This window comes from Macaca mulatta, chromosome 1 (genome assembly GCF_049350105.2).
Source record: "Macaca mulatta isolate MMU2019108-1 chromosome 1, T2T-MMU8v2.0, whole genome shotgun sequence".
Taxonomy (NCBI): Eukaryota; Metazoa; Chordata; class Mammalia; order Primates; family Cercopithecidae; genus Macaca; species Macaca mulatta.
This window is the reverse complement of record NC_133406.1, coordinates 189,912,662-189,929,333: the sequence shown is the minus strand read 5'-3', so window position 1 is coordinate 189,929,333 and position 16,672 is coordinate 189,912,662. Positions and strand designations below refer to the sequence as shown.

The 16,672-nt window shown below is 39.1% G+C and overlaps 1 protein-coding gene across 5 annotated transcripts in view; it reads right to left on the bottom strand.

Annotated features, from left to right (window-relative positions):
- Nucleotides 1–16,672, bottom strand: part of FAF1 (Fas associated factor 1) — a 518,996-nt gene that overhangs the window by 288,431 nt on the left and 213,893 nt on the right. For all 5 annotated transcript variants that reach the window (XM_077993853.1, XM_077993852.1, XM_077993856.1 and 2 more), the window contains 2 exon segments: nt 9,691–9,782; nt 3,993–4,084 (listed from right to left, as the gene is read on the bottom strand). In XM_077993853.1, coding sequence (XP_077849979.1) covers nt 3,993–4,084; nt 9,691–9,782 — 184 coding nt within the window.

The following is a 16,672-nucleotide window of genomic DNA, read 5'->3' as shown; positions in this document are numbered from 1 at the left end:
ATTTACTTTACAAACATTCAGTTTACAAGTATAGGCACTCATACGGTAATTTTGCTGCTCTTGGTTTATACCATTTCTTCCCCTAGAAAGAAATTACATGTTAATACAAGACTAAATTACCAGGCACCCCCTAGTGGCAGTAAAATCAAGTTACGAAGTTTTTTTGTTTTGTTTTTTAATAGGACATGGTTTGAGATACAGTTTTCTGTATCTATACTTCTTTTTTTTTTTTTTTTAACAAAAAACAGCTTTATTGAAATACAGTGAATATGTAAGGCACAGCATATATGGTAATATTTATGTGCATGCACCTATGAAACAATCACCAAAACCAAGATAATGAACATATTCATCACTTCCAAAAGTTTCCCTGTGCCCATTTGCAATCTATTCCTCCAAGCTCTTTCCGAACCCCCCATGCCCCCTCTGGTATCTATACTTCTTTAACAAAACTTAAGAGTGGGATGTTTTGTCAGTGAACAATTTAATAATTATTTTATTTTATTTATTTTGAGACAGGGTCTTGCTCTGCTGCCCAGGCTGAAATACAGTGGCATGATCACAGCTCACTGTAACCTCGAACTCTCGGGCTCAAGCAATTCTCCTGCCTCAGCCTCCTGAGTAGCTAGGACTATAAGTGTGTGCCACAACACCCGTCTATTTCATAAAAATTGTTTGTAGTGATACAGTCTCGCTATGTTCTCCAGGCTGGTCTCAAACTCCTACAGTCAAGTGATCCTCCCACCTCAGCGTCCCAAAGTGCTGGGGTTACAGGCATGAGCCACCGTGCCCGGCCAACATGTTATTTTATATCTACATTATGTTAAAGGATTAATAATATACTGTAACTAAGAGTGAATTCACACCCTGAAATTTCATGCAAATTCTTAAGAATTATAAGTGAGATAATATATGCAAATGTAAGAATATATACATAAGCCTTCCCATTTTACTCTACCAATTACAGAGTTGCTATATTCATTTGCCAATTTCCAAATATAACACTTAGAACCATAATTACCTTTTTTCTCCTTTTTAGATTATAAATTAGGTTACAAATTACAAATCAGTTTCTAAGAATCCATCAATTATAACAAAATTCTGCAAAAGCAAATCAGTTTAATTCATTATGAAGTCTAGTACAAAGCAAGTTTATCTGTCTACCATTTTTGATAATATGATATGCTATATAACTTACTAGGATATTGTTTGATTCTACTATATAGTTAAGATGTCAAGTGGCCGGGCACAGTGGCTCACGCCTGTAATCCCAGCACTTTGGGAGGCCGAGGCGGGAGGATCACCTGAGGTAGGGGTTTGAGACCAGCCTGCCCAACATGGTGAAACCCCATCTCTACTAAAAATAGCAAAAATTAGCCAGGCGTACTGGTGGGCACCTGTAATCCCAGCTACTCAGGAGGCTGAGAAAGGAGAATCGCTTGAACCCAGGAGGCAGAGGTTGCAGTGAGCTGAGTCATGCCATTGTACTTCAGCGTAGGCAACAAGAGCGAAACTCTGTCTCCAAAAAAAGAAAAAAAAAGGTCAAAATATTTTTATTTGATGAGTCACGAAATAAAACTCATAACTTATTAATAAAATAATTATTACCATCAGCTTTTAAGGTTCTGCATGGATTTTGTTTTGTTTTTTAAACTGTCTCCCATGAAGTCAGCTTTCAAGATGTATGTTATTTTAAAAATCTCTAGTGTTATAGAAAGATATATTGAATAAACATACTACAAGATGTAAACTCTGGCTTTTAAGTTATGTTTTAATCAAAAGTACATTAACATGACTTTTACATTAGCAGGAGTCTCCATTTGTCCCTCCTCCCACTACGTTTTTTGTTCACCTTTGAATTTTTCTCTCTTTCTTATTTTTCCAATACAAGAAAAGAATCATTCTAACTTGGTAAAAATCCACAAAGCCAACTAGAGAAGGATACTTTAATGCTAAAGTACTCATTCTCCAATAAACGCTGCATTTCAGCAGCACTGTAGACTCCTGCTTGCCTAGGGAGTGAGTGACTGGCAATCAAACTAAGGTCAACTACACGGCAATGAAGAACATTTCCATTAGCCCAGGAAGACATTTTGATAAATCCATTTAATCATGCTACTGGAAAGCAATAGATTATAAACAATGATATCTCCTGTCTGCTTTTAATTATGTGGATTACATATTTTATGACAGTGATTACACTTTGTTAGCTAACCTATAAAATAATGTTCTACCTGACTAGATACAGAACCACACCTATAACTCTTTAACTTAATCTCATCTGAGGTTTACATCAACATTATTATAAACACATGGACTAAAAGTTTGTAGTTTGTGATTTTGTAACTGTGTGCAAATTCCACTTTCTGTTAACATATGGTCTAAACATAGAAGATAAAGAGCAATCCAAGAACTCTTTAAATTCTTAACCCAAAACAAACTATTAATAGACCAGCAAATACAACTACACAAGATTTAACTTTTCAGTTCAGTGATTTCTACTTCAGTAAAGCCAAATTTAATTTTATTTTTGCTACTATCTACCTAAAAATCAAGATATTTGCTAAGTGGTGGGGGGAAAGCTTGACAATATTCAAAATTTAGGGACACAGGTCTCCCTACCACAAAAAAACACCAAGTTGTTGTATTTAAAAGAGAAAAATTTGTATCAACAACAGAAAACCTAAAAATAACTTAAACATAGTTCTGGAATAATACTGTATGAAAAGATTCCTCATAAAAATTATTATCTTTTTTTTTTTTTTGAGACTGAGTCTGGCTCTGTCGCCCAGGCTGGAGTGCAGTGGCCGGATCTCAGCTCACTGCAAGCTCCGCCTCCCGGGTTTACGCCATTCTCCTGCCTCAGCCTCCGGAGTAGCTGGGACCACAGGCGCCCACCACCTCGCCCGGCTAGTTTTTTGTATTTTTTAGTAGAGACAGGGTTTCACCGTGTTAGCCAGGATGGTCTCGATCTCCCGACCTTGTGATCCGCCCGTCTCAGCCTCCCAAAGTGCTGGGATTACAGGCTTGAGCCACCGCGCCCGGCTAAAAATTATTATCTTATCACTAGCATAATCATCCACTACAGGTCAGTTTGCTTCATTAAACAATTAAAAACATAATGTATAATTAAAAATTAAAATCATGTGATCATTGTATAAATGTATTCAGTTCCACTGTGAAAACTGAAAAAACAATGAGACCCTTTATTCCAAATAGAGAGAAAACCTTAATAAAAAATTTATATCGCCAGTCACAGTGGCTCATGCCTGTAATCCCAGCACTTTGGGAGGCCGAGGTGGGCGGATCACCTGAGGTCGCGAGTTCAAGACCAGCCCAACGAACATGGAGAAACCCCATCTCTACCAAAAATACAAAATTAGCCGGGCGTGGTGGCACATGCCTGTAATCCCAGCTACTCGGGAGGCTGAGGAAGGAGAATCGCTTGAACTCGGGAGGCAGAGGTTGTGGTGAGCTAAGATCGCACCATTACACCTCAGCCTGGGCAACAAGTGTGAAACTCCGTTTCAAAAAAAAAAAAATATATATATATATAGATATATATATACACACACACATATATATATATATATATATGTTACTGTTTTTCAAGATTTACTCTGCAGAGCTCAATGAATCTTCCTCAAAGGTATGTCTTCTTTAGCAATGAGAGACACTGGAACTCCATTTATACTTTCTCTTCCTTCCAACTTGAATCCTTTCCCTTCAGTCAAAGAAGTACCATTTTGACAATTTTTAATAATTATACTGCAGTTCTGCTAAATATTTTAAAGTGGTATAAGAAGATTATACCATTAAAACAAACTATCCAGACCAAATTGTTTCAAACCTGATATACTTCATAGTAATTGGTAGGGTCAAGTTTCAACAAGACTTGCATTTGATTTAATTTTGAGGTTAATATACAACTTAAAGCAATTTTAACAACTGAGTTTTTCATTTCAGGTTTCCAGGAAATATAAACAACTTACCCAGAATGACTAGATGATGAAGGTGGTGGCAAATCTGGTGTAAGGACATAAAGACTGTTGTTTTTTGGCAAGTGTAGCGATTTTAGGACCGTCTGAAAAAGAAAAAATAAAGCAAAAAATGAATGTTGATTACTCATTACTGATTTTTCCTACAATTCTTGAAAAATTGTTAATTTTGTAGTTCGATTTTTTCATCTTTTGATAATTTCCTAAATAGGCTAATGCAAACGAACTACTGAATCCAAGTAATCTTATTGCCCATATATATAATATATACATATATTATATATGGGAATATGGTTGTATACCTATATACATTATATGTATACAACATTCAGGTTTATGTTAGTTTATTTTATATATGTATATGTATACATATATGTGTGTATATACATATGTATCTGTGTGTGTACATATATGTGTGTTTATATATGTATATATGTATATATACACTCATATACATATATAAAATAAACTAGCATAAACCTGAATGTTAATATACAAACTCTTCAGCTCATGAAGCAATACAAATAGATAAGAACACAGTTGGGACTCAATTACTTTTTCACTGAAGTAGTAGATCCTTGCAACTAATATATACTTCGTTTCAGGGTCATCATAGCAAAAATTGGTAATACAGGTTTTCAGAGATCATTAGACCTTGAAAAGATCACTGAGAGCACCTCAAGTCAATGATTTTATAGATGGGAAGCTATATAGCCTAAGAGGTTAAGTAACTTGGATGAGGGCTCTAGTGTTACCTAGATATCTTTTACTCCAGATATCTTTTTTGTTAAAGCTCTCTCTCTCTGGAATTAATAAATTACTATTGGACTACATATGACCTACTATCTTGATATGCATAGAAAATTTCATTCACTAAATTTCTTTGCAGAAAACTCACATATATTTCAAACTACTAACCGGAAGGTAAAAACTTGCTGAAGTACTTCAAACTTTTCTTGACAGCAATACACACTAAGAAATACATTGTACACCTTTACATCATAAGCCAGGAAATGCACTTATTCAACAGATATTTATTGAGCCACCTACTCTGTACCAGGACTACTCTAGCCACTGAGAATACAGCATTGAACAGAATAGCCTAAAATAAAATTCTCTGATCTTAGGGAGCTTACATTTGAGTAGGAATAAATAAAACAAGTAACCCTGTATAGTTGAATGTTGAAGGTGACAATTTTTTGACTAAAAATAAAGCAGGGAAGGGGGGATAAAGAATGTGGGGTTGGGGAGCTTGGCAATTTTGAACAGGGTGATGAAGGTGGGTCTCACTTGGAGAATGTGACATTTGAGCAAAAACTTAAAGGTGAAGGAAACAAACCATGAGAATATATAAAGAAATAATATATTCCTTCCTGGGGAGGGGCAATCTTAACACAAGCATGGAACATAAGAAACTTATTCTTAACTCCTCCATGAGAGGACCCAGCTTATTAAGTGTGCAGTCTTAATCCAAAGGTATTGAGACTTATTCTTGACTCATACTAGTTATCTGTTAAATGAAAATAAATACATAATTACCCTTATTATATGAAATACACTATGGCATTTCCTATTGTATTATATTTCTCTTTTTTCATTTCTTTCTTCTTCCATTTTTTTGTTTTTGTTTTTGTTTAATGATGTTGACTATAACCCACTCAATTAACTTCTCAATCCACTAATGGTTTATGGTCCATGGTTTGAAAAAAACACTGCATTAGGCAATTACCTGTAACTTTACAATCTGCCAGGAGACATGGATATCCTGAAACTTTATGTCAAATATGTGATATCCTTTTGAAATTGATGAGTTATCTCTATAGAGTTAACATGCAAACATTACAACACACTCACACACAAATTATTTTTCTCTTTTTATCTTTCATTGTTTTACTCTGCGAATTATTGGTAAATGCTTGCCATTTGATCAAGTCATTATTGTTCTTTTCCCATGCCACTATCCAAAGATTTTCTATTAAATCTTTCCCATCAAACCACATATGGCAAGATTAAATAAAATGGATACTTTCCTTAAGTCATTTACTCATGCATTCATCCCATAAACATTTATTTCAGGTGTGTTATGCCAGGTATTAAATATACGATGATGAAAGAAACAGATATGGTCCCTCTATTAATACTGGTGTGATGGAGAATGCTGGAATGGGACCAAATTAGATACAGAAGCCTGTTGGAGAAGGTAACCTTAAGCTGAGACTTGAATTATGAAAAAGAGCCACCCATGTGAAGAATGGGAGGTAAAGCATTCCAGGCAGCTGAATAGCATCTGTCAGACAAAGATGTAAAGAGCTTGAGCCTATTAAAATATTTCAAAAAAGGTTTCTGTGGCTGCAGCACGGAAAGTGAGAGTAAGAAAGGCTCAAGATGATGTTGTAAAGGTGAGAATGGGGTAATACAATACTTTTTAAACTATTGTGAGTAGTCTGAATTTTATTCGAAATGTAACAAAAAAGCTATGTTTTAATGAGAGAGTGATATAATTCAATTTATGTTTTTAAAAGATCACTCTGAGTGCTGTGTGGAGAACGCATTGGAAGAAACACTGAAAGGAAGCTGAGACAACAACAATGAAGTTACCATATTGCTCCAGACAAGAGATGGTCATGGCCTGAATTAAGCAGTTGCAATTTAAATACTAAAAAGTGGCCATGGTTGAGATACATTTTAGAGATTGAATCTATAGAATTTACCAAAGGATTAGGTGCTGTAAGAAATGAGAAAAGACGGATGGCCAAATTTTTTGATTCAGTGGTGGCTATAATCGTTCTGCCACTTATTGGGGGAAGATTGGTAGAGATATGGCATAGGAGGGAAAATCAAGAGTTCCATTTTAAACATGTTAAGTTTGAAACACTAATAAGATACACAAGTACAGAAGTCAATTACCAATTTGGATATGTGAATTCAAAAAAGTATGAGCTGGAAATATAAATTTGGAGGCAATCAGAAAATTAATGGCATGGGAATAGCAGAAATCTCCTAGCGAAGACTACATAGAAATAAGTAACTAAGGCTGGGTGCCACGGCTCATGCCTGTAATCTCAGCACTTTGGGAGGTCAAGGCAGGAGGATTGCATGAGCCCAGGAATTCAAGACCAGTCTGGAAAACATAGCAAGACCCTGTCTCTACAAAAATTTAAAAAAAAAAAAATTAGCCAGGCGTGGTGGTGCACATCTATAGTCCTAGCTACTTAGAAGGCTGAGGTACAAGGATCACTTGAGTCTAGGAGGTCAAGGCAGCAATGAGCCATGATTGTACCACTGCACTCCAACCTAAGCAACAGGGTGAGAACCCATCTCATAAAAAGAAGAAAGAAGTAAATTAAAGTATTTGTAACCAAGACTGTGTTCAAATTTTGGGGGGATTGGGGGTAGGGGAGACAGACTCTTGCTCTCTCGCCCATGATGGAGTGTAGTGGCACAATCTCAGCTCACTGCAACCTCTACCTCCCAGGTTCAAGTGATTCTTGTGCCTCAGCCTCCCGAGCAGCTGGGACTACAGGTGTGCACCACCACGCCCAGCTAATTTTTATATTTTTAATAGAGACAGGGTTTTGTCATGTTGTCCAGGCTGATCTCAGACTACTGGCCTCAAGTGATCTGTCTGACTCAGCCTCCCAAAGTGTTGGGATTACAGGTATGAGCCACTGCACCCAGCTGACCGATTCAAACCCACAGGTTTCTCAATGAATGAATGAATAAATAATATAATTATGAAAACGAATTCATTTTGGTGTTTTCTTTCTGTCAAGGTTGCTGATTTACTCGGTCAGCACTTTTAAAAAGTTTTAATCCATGCATCAATTAGAATGGCCATACAACAGCAGGGGATATCAAACTATGGCCTGGGGGTCAGACCCAGCCTGCTGCCTGTTTTTGTATGGCCTGTGAGTTAAGAATGGTTTTCACTTTTTTTAAGAGTTGGAAAATAAATCAAAAGAGTATTTTATGGCATGTGAAATTACATAAAGTTCAAATTTCTGCATCCATAAACATACTGAAACACAGTTACGCTCAATGTTTCACATATTGTCTATGGCTGCTTTCCCACTAAGAGAGCGGTGATTAAGTAGCTGCATGGCACACAAAGCCTAAAATATTTACTACCTGACTTTGTACAGAAAAAGTTTGCTGACACCTAATACAGCACTTCTAAACTTACCCATATCTTCCCAACCCAAAATTCCTGTAAATATCTCACTGAAATACTCAGAACATCTCCAAATTTCAAATGAACTCACATATAAGTACTTATAGGCACAATCACTACAAGAAGCCATTCATGAAGAAGAATTGAACCAAAAGTTGAAGTTTTTTTTATTTTTATTTACCTTTTTTTTTGAGACAGGGTCTCGCCCTGTTGCCCAGGCTGGAGTGCAGTGGCACGATCTTGGCTCACGGCAGCCTCCACCTCCCAGGTTCAAGCAATTCTCCCACCTCAGTCTCCCGAGTAGCTTGGATTACAGGGGTGCGCAACCACGCCCAGATAATTTTTGCAATTTTAGTAGAGATGGGGTTTTACCATGTTGGCCAGGATGGTCTCGAACTCCTGACCTCAGGTGATTCACTTGCCTTGGCCTCCCAAAGTGATAGGATTATAGGCGTGAGCCACCACGCCCGGCCAAAAGTTGAAGATTCTAAGTTTATACCTGGCCATTAAAATGACCCAGTAACAAATGTGAAAACATTCAATAATTATTTCCACTTCAAACATCTAAAACTTGAGAGCTAACTCATTTTTTTTCCTTCTTTCTCCACTCTCTCTGGAAGAAAAAAAAGTGTGTAAGGCCAGGCGCGGTGGCTCACATCTATAATCTCAGCACTTTGGAAGGTCGAGGCAGGCAGATCATGAGGTCAGGAGGGAGTTCAAGACCAGCCTGGCCAACATGGTGAAATCCCATGCCTACTAAAAATGCAAAAATCAGCTGGGCATAGTGGCATGTGCCTGCAGTCCCAGCTACTCGGGAGGCTGAAGCAGAAGAATCGCTTGAATCCTGGAGGCAGAGGTTGCAGTGAGGGAAGATCGTGCCACTACACTCCAGTATGGGCAACAAAGCGAGACTCTGTCTCAAAAAAAAGTGTAAAAAATTTTATATCTGAGGTTGCTACTGGGACCCTGAGAATAGCAATTATTTCCTTAAAATTGCAACACTCTCTGCAAATTCTTAAAATATAATTTATCCCATGCACCTGCCACTATCCAAGTCAACAAGGAAAACAACATTCTTATCATTTAAATTCTCAGTTTAAAAAATTTCCTATTATCTTTGTTCCACAATCAATACTTGACATAAATGTATACACTGCATGTGACTTCTTTCAGACCAATATATAATTGCTCAGAAAATTATTATTCCAGGGCATTCTCTGATACTCTAGGAGGTTTGAAAAAAAGGTAAAGGCTCCCCAAAAAAGGGCCAAACTCCTTTAAAAGTTAGAAATAGGAAAAACATACCATATACTGTTTTCATTTACAAATCTACTCATTTACAATTGTTATTGGTTTATCATGAAATATTTTAGCTTAGAAAACACTACTTGCTGAATCCTTAAACTAAATTACTATTGCCAAATCTACTTCTGCCATATGTAACAACATTAATAAAAACCAATTTTTACGTATCATTTAATCAGTGGCATAACTTAATTTCTATGTAATTAAAAAACTCACACTGTCTTCCACATCTCCCGTCTTCCAGCCTTTTAACAGCATTTTGGACACAGGTATCTGAAGTTCATTTTCTAGAATCTGTTTAATCTCTCCTGTATAAATAACAAAAGATCAAATATTACTAACAAAATAACACAGTTAACATTTGTCCATATCCAGAGCTAACACTAATATGTGGCATATAGTGTACAGTCAATCACATTTGTCTGATGAATATTTCTGTATCTATAAAATGGGAAATAATATTATTTACCTTATCTTGCCCTAGGATCTGAGGATGACAAAAGATAGCATACATTAATGAAACTAAAAAATAAAGCTAGGCTGGGTGTGGTTGCTCATGCCTGTAATTCCAGCACTTTGAGAGGCCAAGGTGGGCAGATCACCTGAGGTCGAGAGTTCAAGACCGGTCTGACCAACATGGTGAAATTCTGTTGAAACCCTGTCTCTACTAAAAATACAAAAAAATTAGCCAAGTGTGGTGGCGCACACCTGTAATCCCAGCTATTCAGGAGGCTGAGGCAGGAGAATCACTTGAACCCAGGAGGCAGAGGTTGCAGTGAGCTGAGATCGTTCCACTGCACTCCAGCCTGGGTGACAAGAGAAAAACCCCACCTCAAAAAGTAATAATAAAATAAAATAATAAAGCTAATATACAGATAATAATATATAGGAGACAATTTAAATTGTGTTAAAGAGAAAAGCAACAAGAATTTCAGAAAAGAAAAACAATGTTGATATGGTTTGAATTTGTGGCCCTGCTCAAATCTCATGTCAAATTGTAATTCCCAGTGTTGGGGGTGAGGCCTGATGGGAGGTGACTGCATCATGGGGGCTGATTTCCCTCTTTGATGCTGTTCTTGTGGGAGGGTTCTCGTGAGATCTGGTTGTTTAAAAGTGTGTGCTACCTTTCCTCTCTCTCTCTTCCTCCTGCTCTGGCCTGCTCCCACTTTGCCTTCTGCCACGAGTAAAAGCTCTCTGGGCCTCCTCAGAAGCAGATGTTGCCATGCTTCCTATAAAGCCTATGGAACAGTGAGCCAATTAAACCCTTTTTCTTTACAAATTGTCCAGTCTCGGGTATTTTTTATAGCAGTGCGAAAACTAACAGAATTGCTACTGAAAAGTAGGGCATTGCTATAAAGATATCTGAAAATGTGGAAGCATCTCTGGAACTGGGTAATGGGCAGAGGCTGGAAGGGTGTGGAGAGCTCAGAAGACAAGAAGATGAGGGAAAATTAGGAACTTCCTAGAGACTTATCAAATTGTTGTCAACAAAATGCTGACAGTGATATGGACAATGAAGTCCAGGCTGAGGAGATCTCAGATGGAAATAAGGAACTTATTGGGAACTGGAGCAAAGATCACTTTTGTTATGTGTTAGCAAAGAACCTGGTGGCATTGTGCCCCTGCCTAGAGATCTGTGGGACTTTGAAGTTGAGAATGATGACTTAGGATTTAGAGGAAAAAATGTCTAAGGAACAAAGCATTCAAGATGTTGCCTGGCTGCTTCTAGTATCCTATGCTCATACGTGTGAGCAAAGAAATGACCTGAAACAAACACATATATATATTTTTTTAATTTAATTTTTATTTTTTTGAGACGGAGTTTCATTGTTGTTGCCCAGGCCGGAGTGCAATGGCGTGATCTCAGCTCATCACAACCTCTGCCTCCTGGGTTCAAGCGATTCTCCTGCCTCAGCCTCCTGAGTAGCTGGGATTACAGGCATGCACCACAACACCTCGCTAGTTTTGTATTTTTAGTAGAAATGGGGTTTTTCATGTTAGTCAGGCTGGTCTCAAACTCCCAACCTCAGGTCATCCACCTGCCTTGGCCTCCCAAAGTGCTGGGATTACAGGCATAAGCCACCAAGCCCGGCCAATGAATTATATTTAAAAGGGAGGCAGAGTGTAAAAGTTTGAAAAATTCGTAGCCCAGTTATGTGGTAGAAAAGAAAAGCCCATTTTCAGGGGAGAAATTCAAGCAGGCTGTAGAAATTTGCATAAGTAAAGAGCAGTCAAGTGCTGATAGCTAAACAATGAAGAAAAGGCCTCAAAGGCATTTCAGAGACCTTCATGGCAGCCCCTGCCATCACAGGCCCAGAGGCCTATGAGGTGGGTAAACAACAGGGCCTCACCACCCTGACCACCCTGCGCAGCCTCAGGACACTGCTTCTGCATCCTGGCTGCTCTAACTCCAGCCGTGGCTCAAAGGAACCTGGGTACCGTTTGGGCCGCTGCTTCCATGTGGTGTTAAGCCTGCAGGTGCACAGAATGCAAGAGTTGAGGCATGGCGCCTCCGCATAGATTTCAGATGCTATATGGAAAAGCCTGGATGTCCAGGCAGAAGCCTGCTGCAGGGGCAGAGCCCTCATGGAGAACCTCTACTAGGACAGTGCAGAGAAGAAATGTGAGGTTGGCCCCCCCCACACACAGAGTCTCCGTTTGGGGCACCGCTTGGTGGAGCTGTGAGAAGAGGGCCACCATCATCCAGACCCTGGAATGATAGATCCGCTAAATACCTTGCACCTAGACAAGCTGCAGGCACTCAACACCAGTCCTTGAGAGCAGCCATGGAAGCTGAACCCTTCCAAGCCACAGGGGTGTAGCTGCCCAAGGCCTTGGAAGCCCAACCCTTGCATCATTGTACCCTGGATATGAGACATGGAGTCAAAGCAGATTTGGAACATTAAGATTTAATGACTGCCCTGCTGGGTTTCGAACTTGCACAAGGCCTATAGCCCCATTCTTTTGGCCATTTTCTCCCTTTTGGAATGGGAGTATTTACTCAATGCCTATACCCCCATTGTATCTTGGGAGTAAGTAACCTGCTTTTGATTTTACAGGCTCACAGGTGAAAGGGGCCAGCCTTGTCCCAGATGAGACTTTGGACTTTTGAGCTAATGCCAGAATGAGTTAAGACTTTGGAGGACTGTTGAGAAGGGATGACTGCATTTTGCAAGGTGAGAAGAATATGAGATTTGGGAGGGGCCACAGGTGAAACAATACGGTTTGGATTTGCATCCCCACCCAAATCTCATGTTAAATTATAATCCCAAGTGTTGGCGGTGGAGTCTGGTAGGAGATGACTGAATCATGTGTGACAATTTCCTCCTCTGGTGCTGTTCTTGTGATACAGTTCTCATGAGATCTGGGTGTTTAAAAGTGTGTGCCACCTCCCCTCTCTCTCTCTTCCTCTTGCTCTGGCAATGTGAAGATGCCTGCTCCTGCTTTGCCTTCCACCATGAGTAAAAGCTCCCTGAAGCCTCCCCAGAAGTAGATGTTGCCATGCTTCCTGTACAGCCTGCAGAAATGTGAACCAATTAAACCTTTCTTCTTTATAAGTTACCCAGTCTCCAGTATTTTCTTATAGCATTGCCAGAACGGACTAATACAAATGTGTTGTATCAAATAGCCAGAGAAGGCTTTGTGAGAGAAATGAGACTTAAATCAAACTTGAAGTACAGTTGGTCTGTGAAGGACAGACAAACCAAAATAATGAAGGATACTCTATACAGTAAAGAAAAATGCCGGGCATGGTGGCTCACGCCTATAATCCCAACACTTTGGGACGCCAAGGCGGGCGGATCACCTGAGGTCAGGAGCTCGAGACCAGCCTGCCCAACATGGCAAAACCCCGTCTCTACTAAAAATACAAAAAATTAGCCGGGCGTGGCGGCGCATGCCTGTAATCCCAGCTACTCAGGAGGCTGAGGTGGGAGAATCGCTTGAACCCGGGAGGCAGAGGCTGTAGTGAGCCGAGATGGTGCCATTGCACCTAGACGACAAGAGTGAAACTCTGTTTCGAAAAAAAAGAAAAATGACTGAAAGGTAAAAAAGCAAAAATAGACAGGATGTTAATGAGAAACAGTGAGAAATCACAATTTTCCCTGTGCCCCACAATTATTTTTCAGGAATCAAATCTACTTATAAATTAATCACCTGATTTCTGGTACTACACTATTTTAAAGATCAGTGAATCGGAATGTACTTATCTTTCATATATCTGCTTATGTTAGGTTGCTGCTAGTCTATAGTTTCAGATTAAAATATAATTCAATTCCATTTATAGTAAGTACATGAATACCAAAAAGACTGATTATATTACATATTAAAAGAAGGAAAATAATTCCATGCTGATGAAGAAAAAGAAGAGTGGGGGGAGAACTTATGATATACAAGTTCTATGGGAACACAACTACCGAAGTAAGCAATGCTACAATACAATTATTCATGGTCTCAATGACACTTTTTAACTTTCCTTAAAAAGATCCCTATGTGAGCACTATGGATAGCGATTATCATAAAAACAATTCTGGTTCAACACTGTAGTTGTGGAAGCAAAATTTTAACCATTCTCAGCCTTCAAAAATGTCACTGCTGACAAAGAATCATTCTGTTTATGAAAAGAGTAGAAAAATAAGTCACAGTTTTTATACCAAACACATATAAACATTGCCTTTTTGCTTGTGGCTGAGGTTGATATTTCTAGAGCTGTACCTGTCTGGAACTGAGCTCATGCATTTGCAAGTCTGTCCAGTGCTCAGAAACCAATCTCCAAGACCTGACACCACCTTCTTAAACTCTTGAAAACACTCTGAGCCTTCAGGCCTTAAAAGAAGTTTCTTAAAGGAAAAACAAGAAGAGATTTTAACTTAAAGTCCCAGTTACTCTTGCAGAAAGCCTGGGTAACACATAAGACAAACAGCCGTTGGTTCCACAGAAAGAAAGGAATAGAAAACAAAGCTGGAATCATGACAGCAACCTGATTTCCTCATATTTTAAAAATTATTCTCTATTGCAAGGTGGCTCATGCCTATAATCCCAGCACTTCTGGAGGCCAAGATAGAAGGACAGCTTGAGCTCAGAAGTTTGAGACCAACTTGAGCAACATAACAAGACACCACCTCTACAAAAAATTTTTAGTAATTAGCTAGGCATGGTGGTACATGCCTGTAGTCACAGCTGTTCAGAAGGCCGAGGCAGGAGAACTGCTTGAGACCAGGAGATGGAGGCTGCAGTGAGCCATGATCACTGCCACTGCACTCCATCCTTGATGACAGAGTGGGAACCTGTCTCCAAAAAAAAAAAAAAAAAAAAAAAAAATTCTCAGCCTCAATCTCTTCTTCTCTAAAGTGGAAATAACTGTAGAACCAATACTTCATTGGGTTGCTGTATTAAGTGATGTAATTCATGAAAAATGTTTTACAGAGTGCCTAATACATTCTAAGGAACTAAAAAAATGTTATTTTGAGTTGTATTATTATTATTACAATTAATAAGGTAACATACACATAAGTGCCTAGCATAGTACCTGGGCAGTATAGGTTCTCAAAATACAGTAGTTATTGTTTTTAGGATATCCAAAATAATTCAGGGGAACAAAGTACTAGAATGTAGCAAGTTTCAGAACCAGAATTCGTATTTGTGTCTGCCTAACTCCAAAGATCTTACCACAAGATGGCACTGCCACTGCAGTATCCCACCCTGGGCCACGTTCCTTGAAAAATTGTGCAAACCGGCAGATGTCATCAATAACAAATCACTGAATCCAATAGCATACTTTTGTATTTAAAAAATTAACTTAAGTGCTTGCTTTGGCAGCATATATACTAAAATCGGAACAATACAGAGAAGATTAGCATGAAAAATAAGAATTTAAAACATTAGCTTAATTATGATTTATATACAATAAAATTCACTCGTGAGTTTTGACAAATATATACAGGGTTATAACCACCATACAATCAAGACGAAGAACATTTCCCATAGCACAAAAAGTTTCCTCATACATTCTTAGATCAAAAGCCTACCCCTACCCCACTGATCCTCATTCTCACCCTAAAGATTAGTTTTGTCTGGGTTCCTTTGTCTGGAGTAATGTTTTTGAGATTTATTCTTTTTCTTTCCTTTCTTTCTTTTTTTTTTTTTTTTTCTTTTGAAACAGTCTCTCTCTGTTGCCCAGCCTGGAGTGCAGTGGCGTGATCTCAGCCCACTGCAACCTCCGCCTCCTGGGTTCAAGTGATTCTCCTGCCTCTGCCTCCTAAGTAGCTGGGCTACAGGTGCATCCCACCACACCCAGCTAATTTTTCTATTTTTAGTAGAGATGGGGGTTAACCATGCAGGCTAGGCTGGTCTCAAACTCCTGACCTCAAGTGATCTGCCCACCTTGGCCTCTCAAAATGCTGGGATTACAGGTGTGACCCACCACACCTGGCCAGATTTATCCATGTTTGTATGTGTACAAACAAATAGCTCTGTTTTGTTGCTGAGTACTATTCTGTTATATGCTGTGATAGGATGCTTCTGAAATGGCGTCTAATGATCCCTACCTCCTGGTATTAATACCCTTCATAATCCCCTCCCTTTAGTGTAGGCTGATACCTAGATATTTGCCTCTAAAGAATAAAATACAGTAAAGGCTATGGGATGTCACTTATGAGTTAGGTTACATAAGACTGAGACTTCCATCTTGCTCTGAGGCCCCCAATTCAACAGCTCACATAAAAGAAATCCTGCCAGCAACCACCAGTGATCTCAAAGGTAGATCCTTTGTTAGTCAAGCCTTGAGATGACATAATGATTTCAATCCATAAAATACCATGTGTGCCCCTTTCCTGACCTATACGAACTGTCAGATAACAAGGTTGTTTTTTGTTTTGTTTTGTTTTCTGAGACGGATTCTCACACTGTTGCCCAGGCTGGAGTGCAGTGGTACAATCTTGGCTCACTGCAACCTTTGCCTCCCAGGTTCAAGTGATTCTCCTGCCTCAGCCTCCCCAGTACTTGGGATTACAGGCGCCCCCAACCACACTCAGCTAATTTTTGGTATTTTTAGTAGAGATGGGGTTTCACCATGTTGGCCAGGACGGTCTCGAACTCCTGGCCATATGATCCGCCTGCCGCAGCCTCCCAAAGTGTTGGGATTACAGGTGTAAGCCACCGTGCCAGGCGGTTGTTTTTTTAAGACACTAAATTTTGGGCA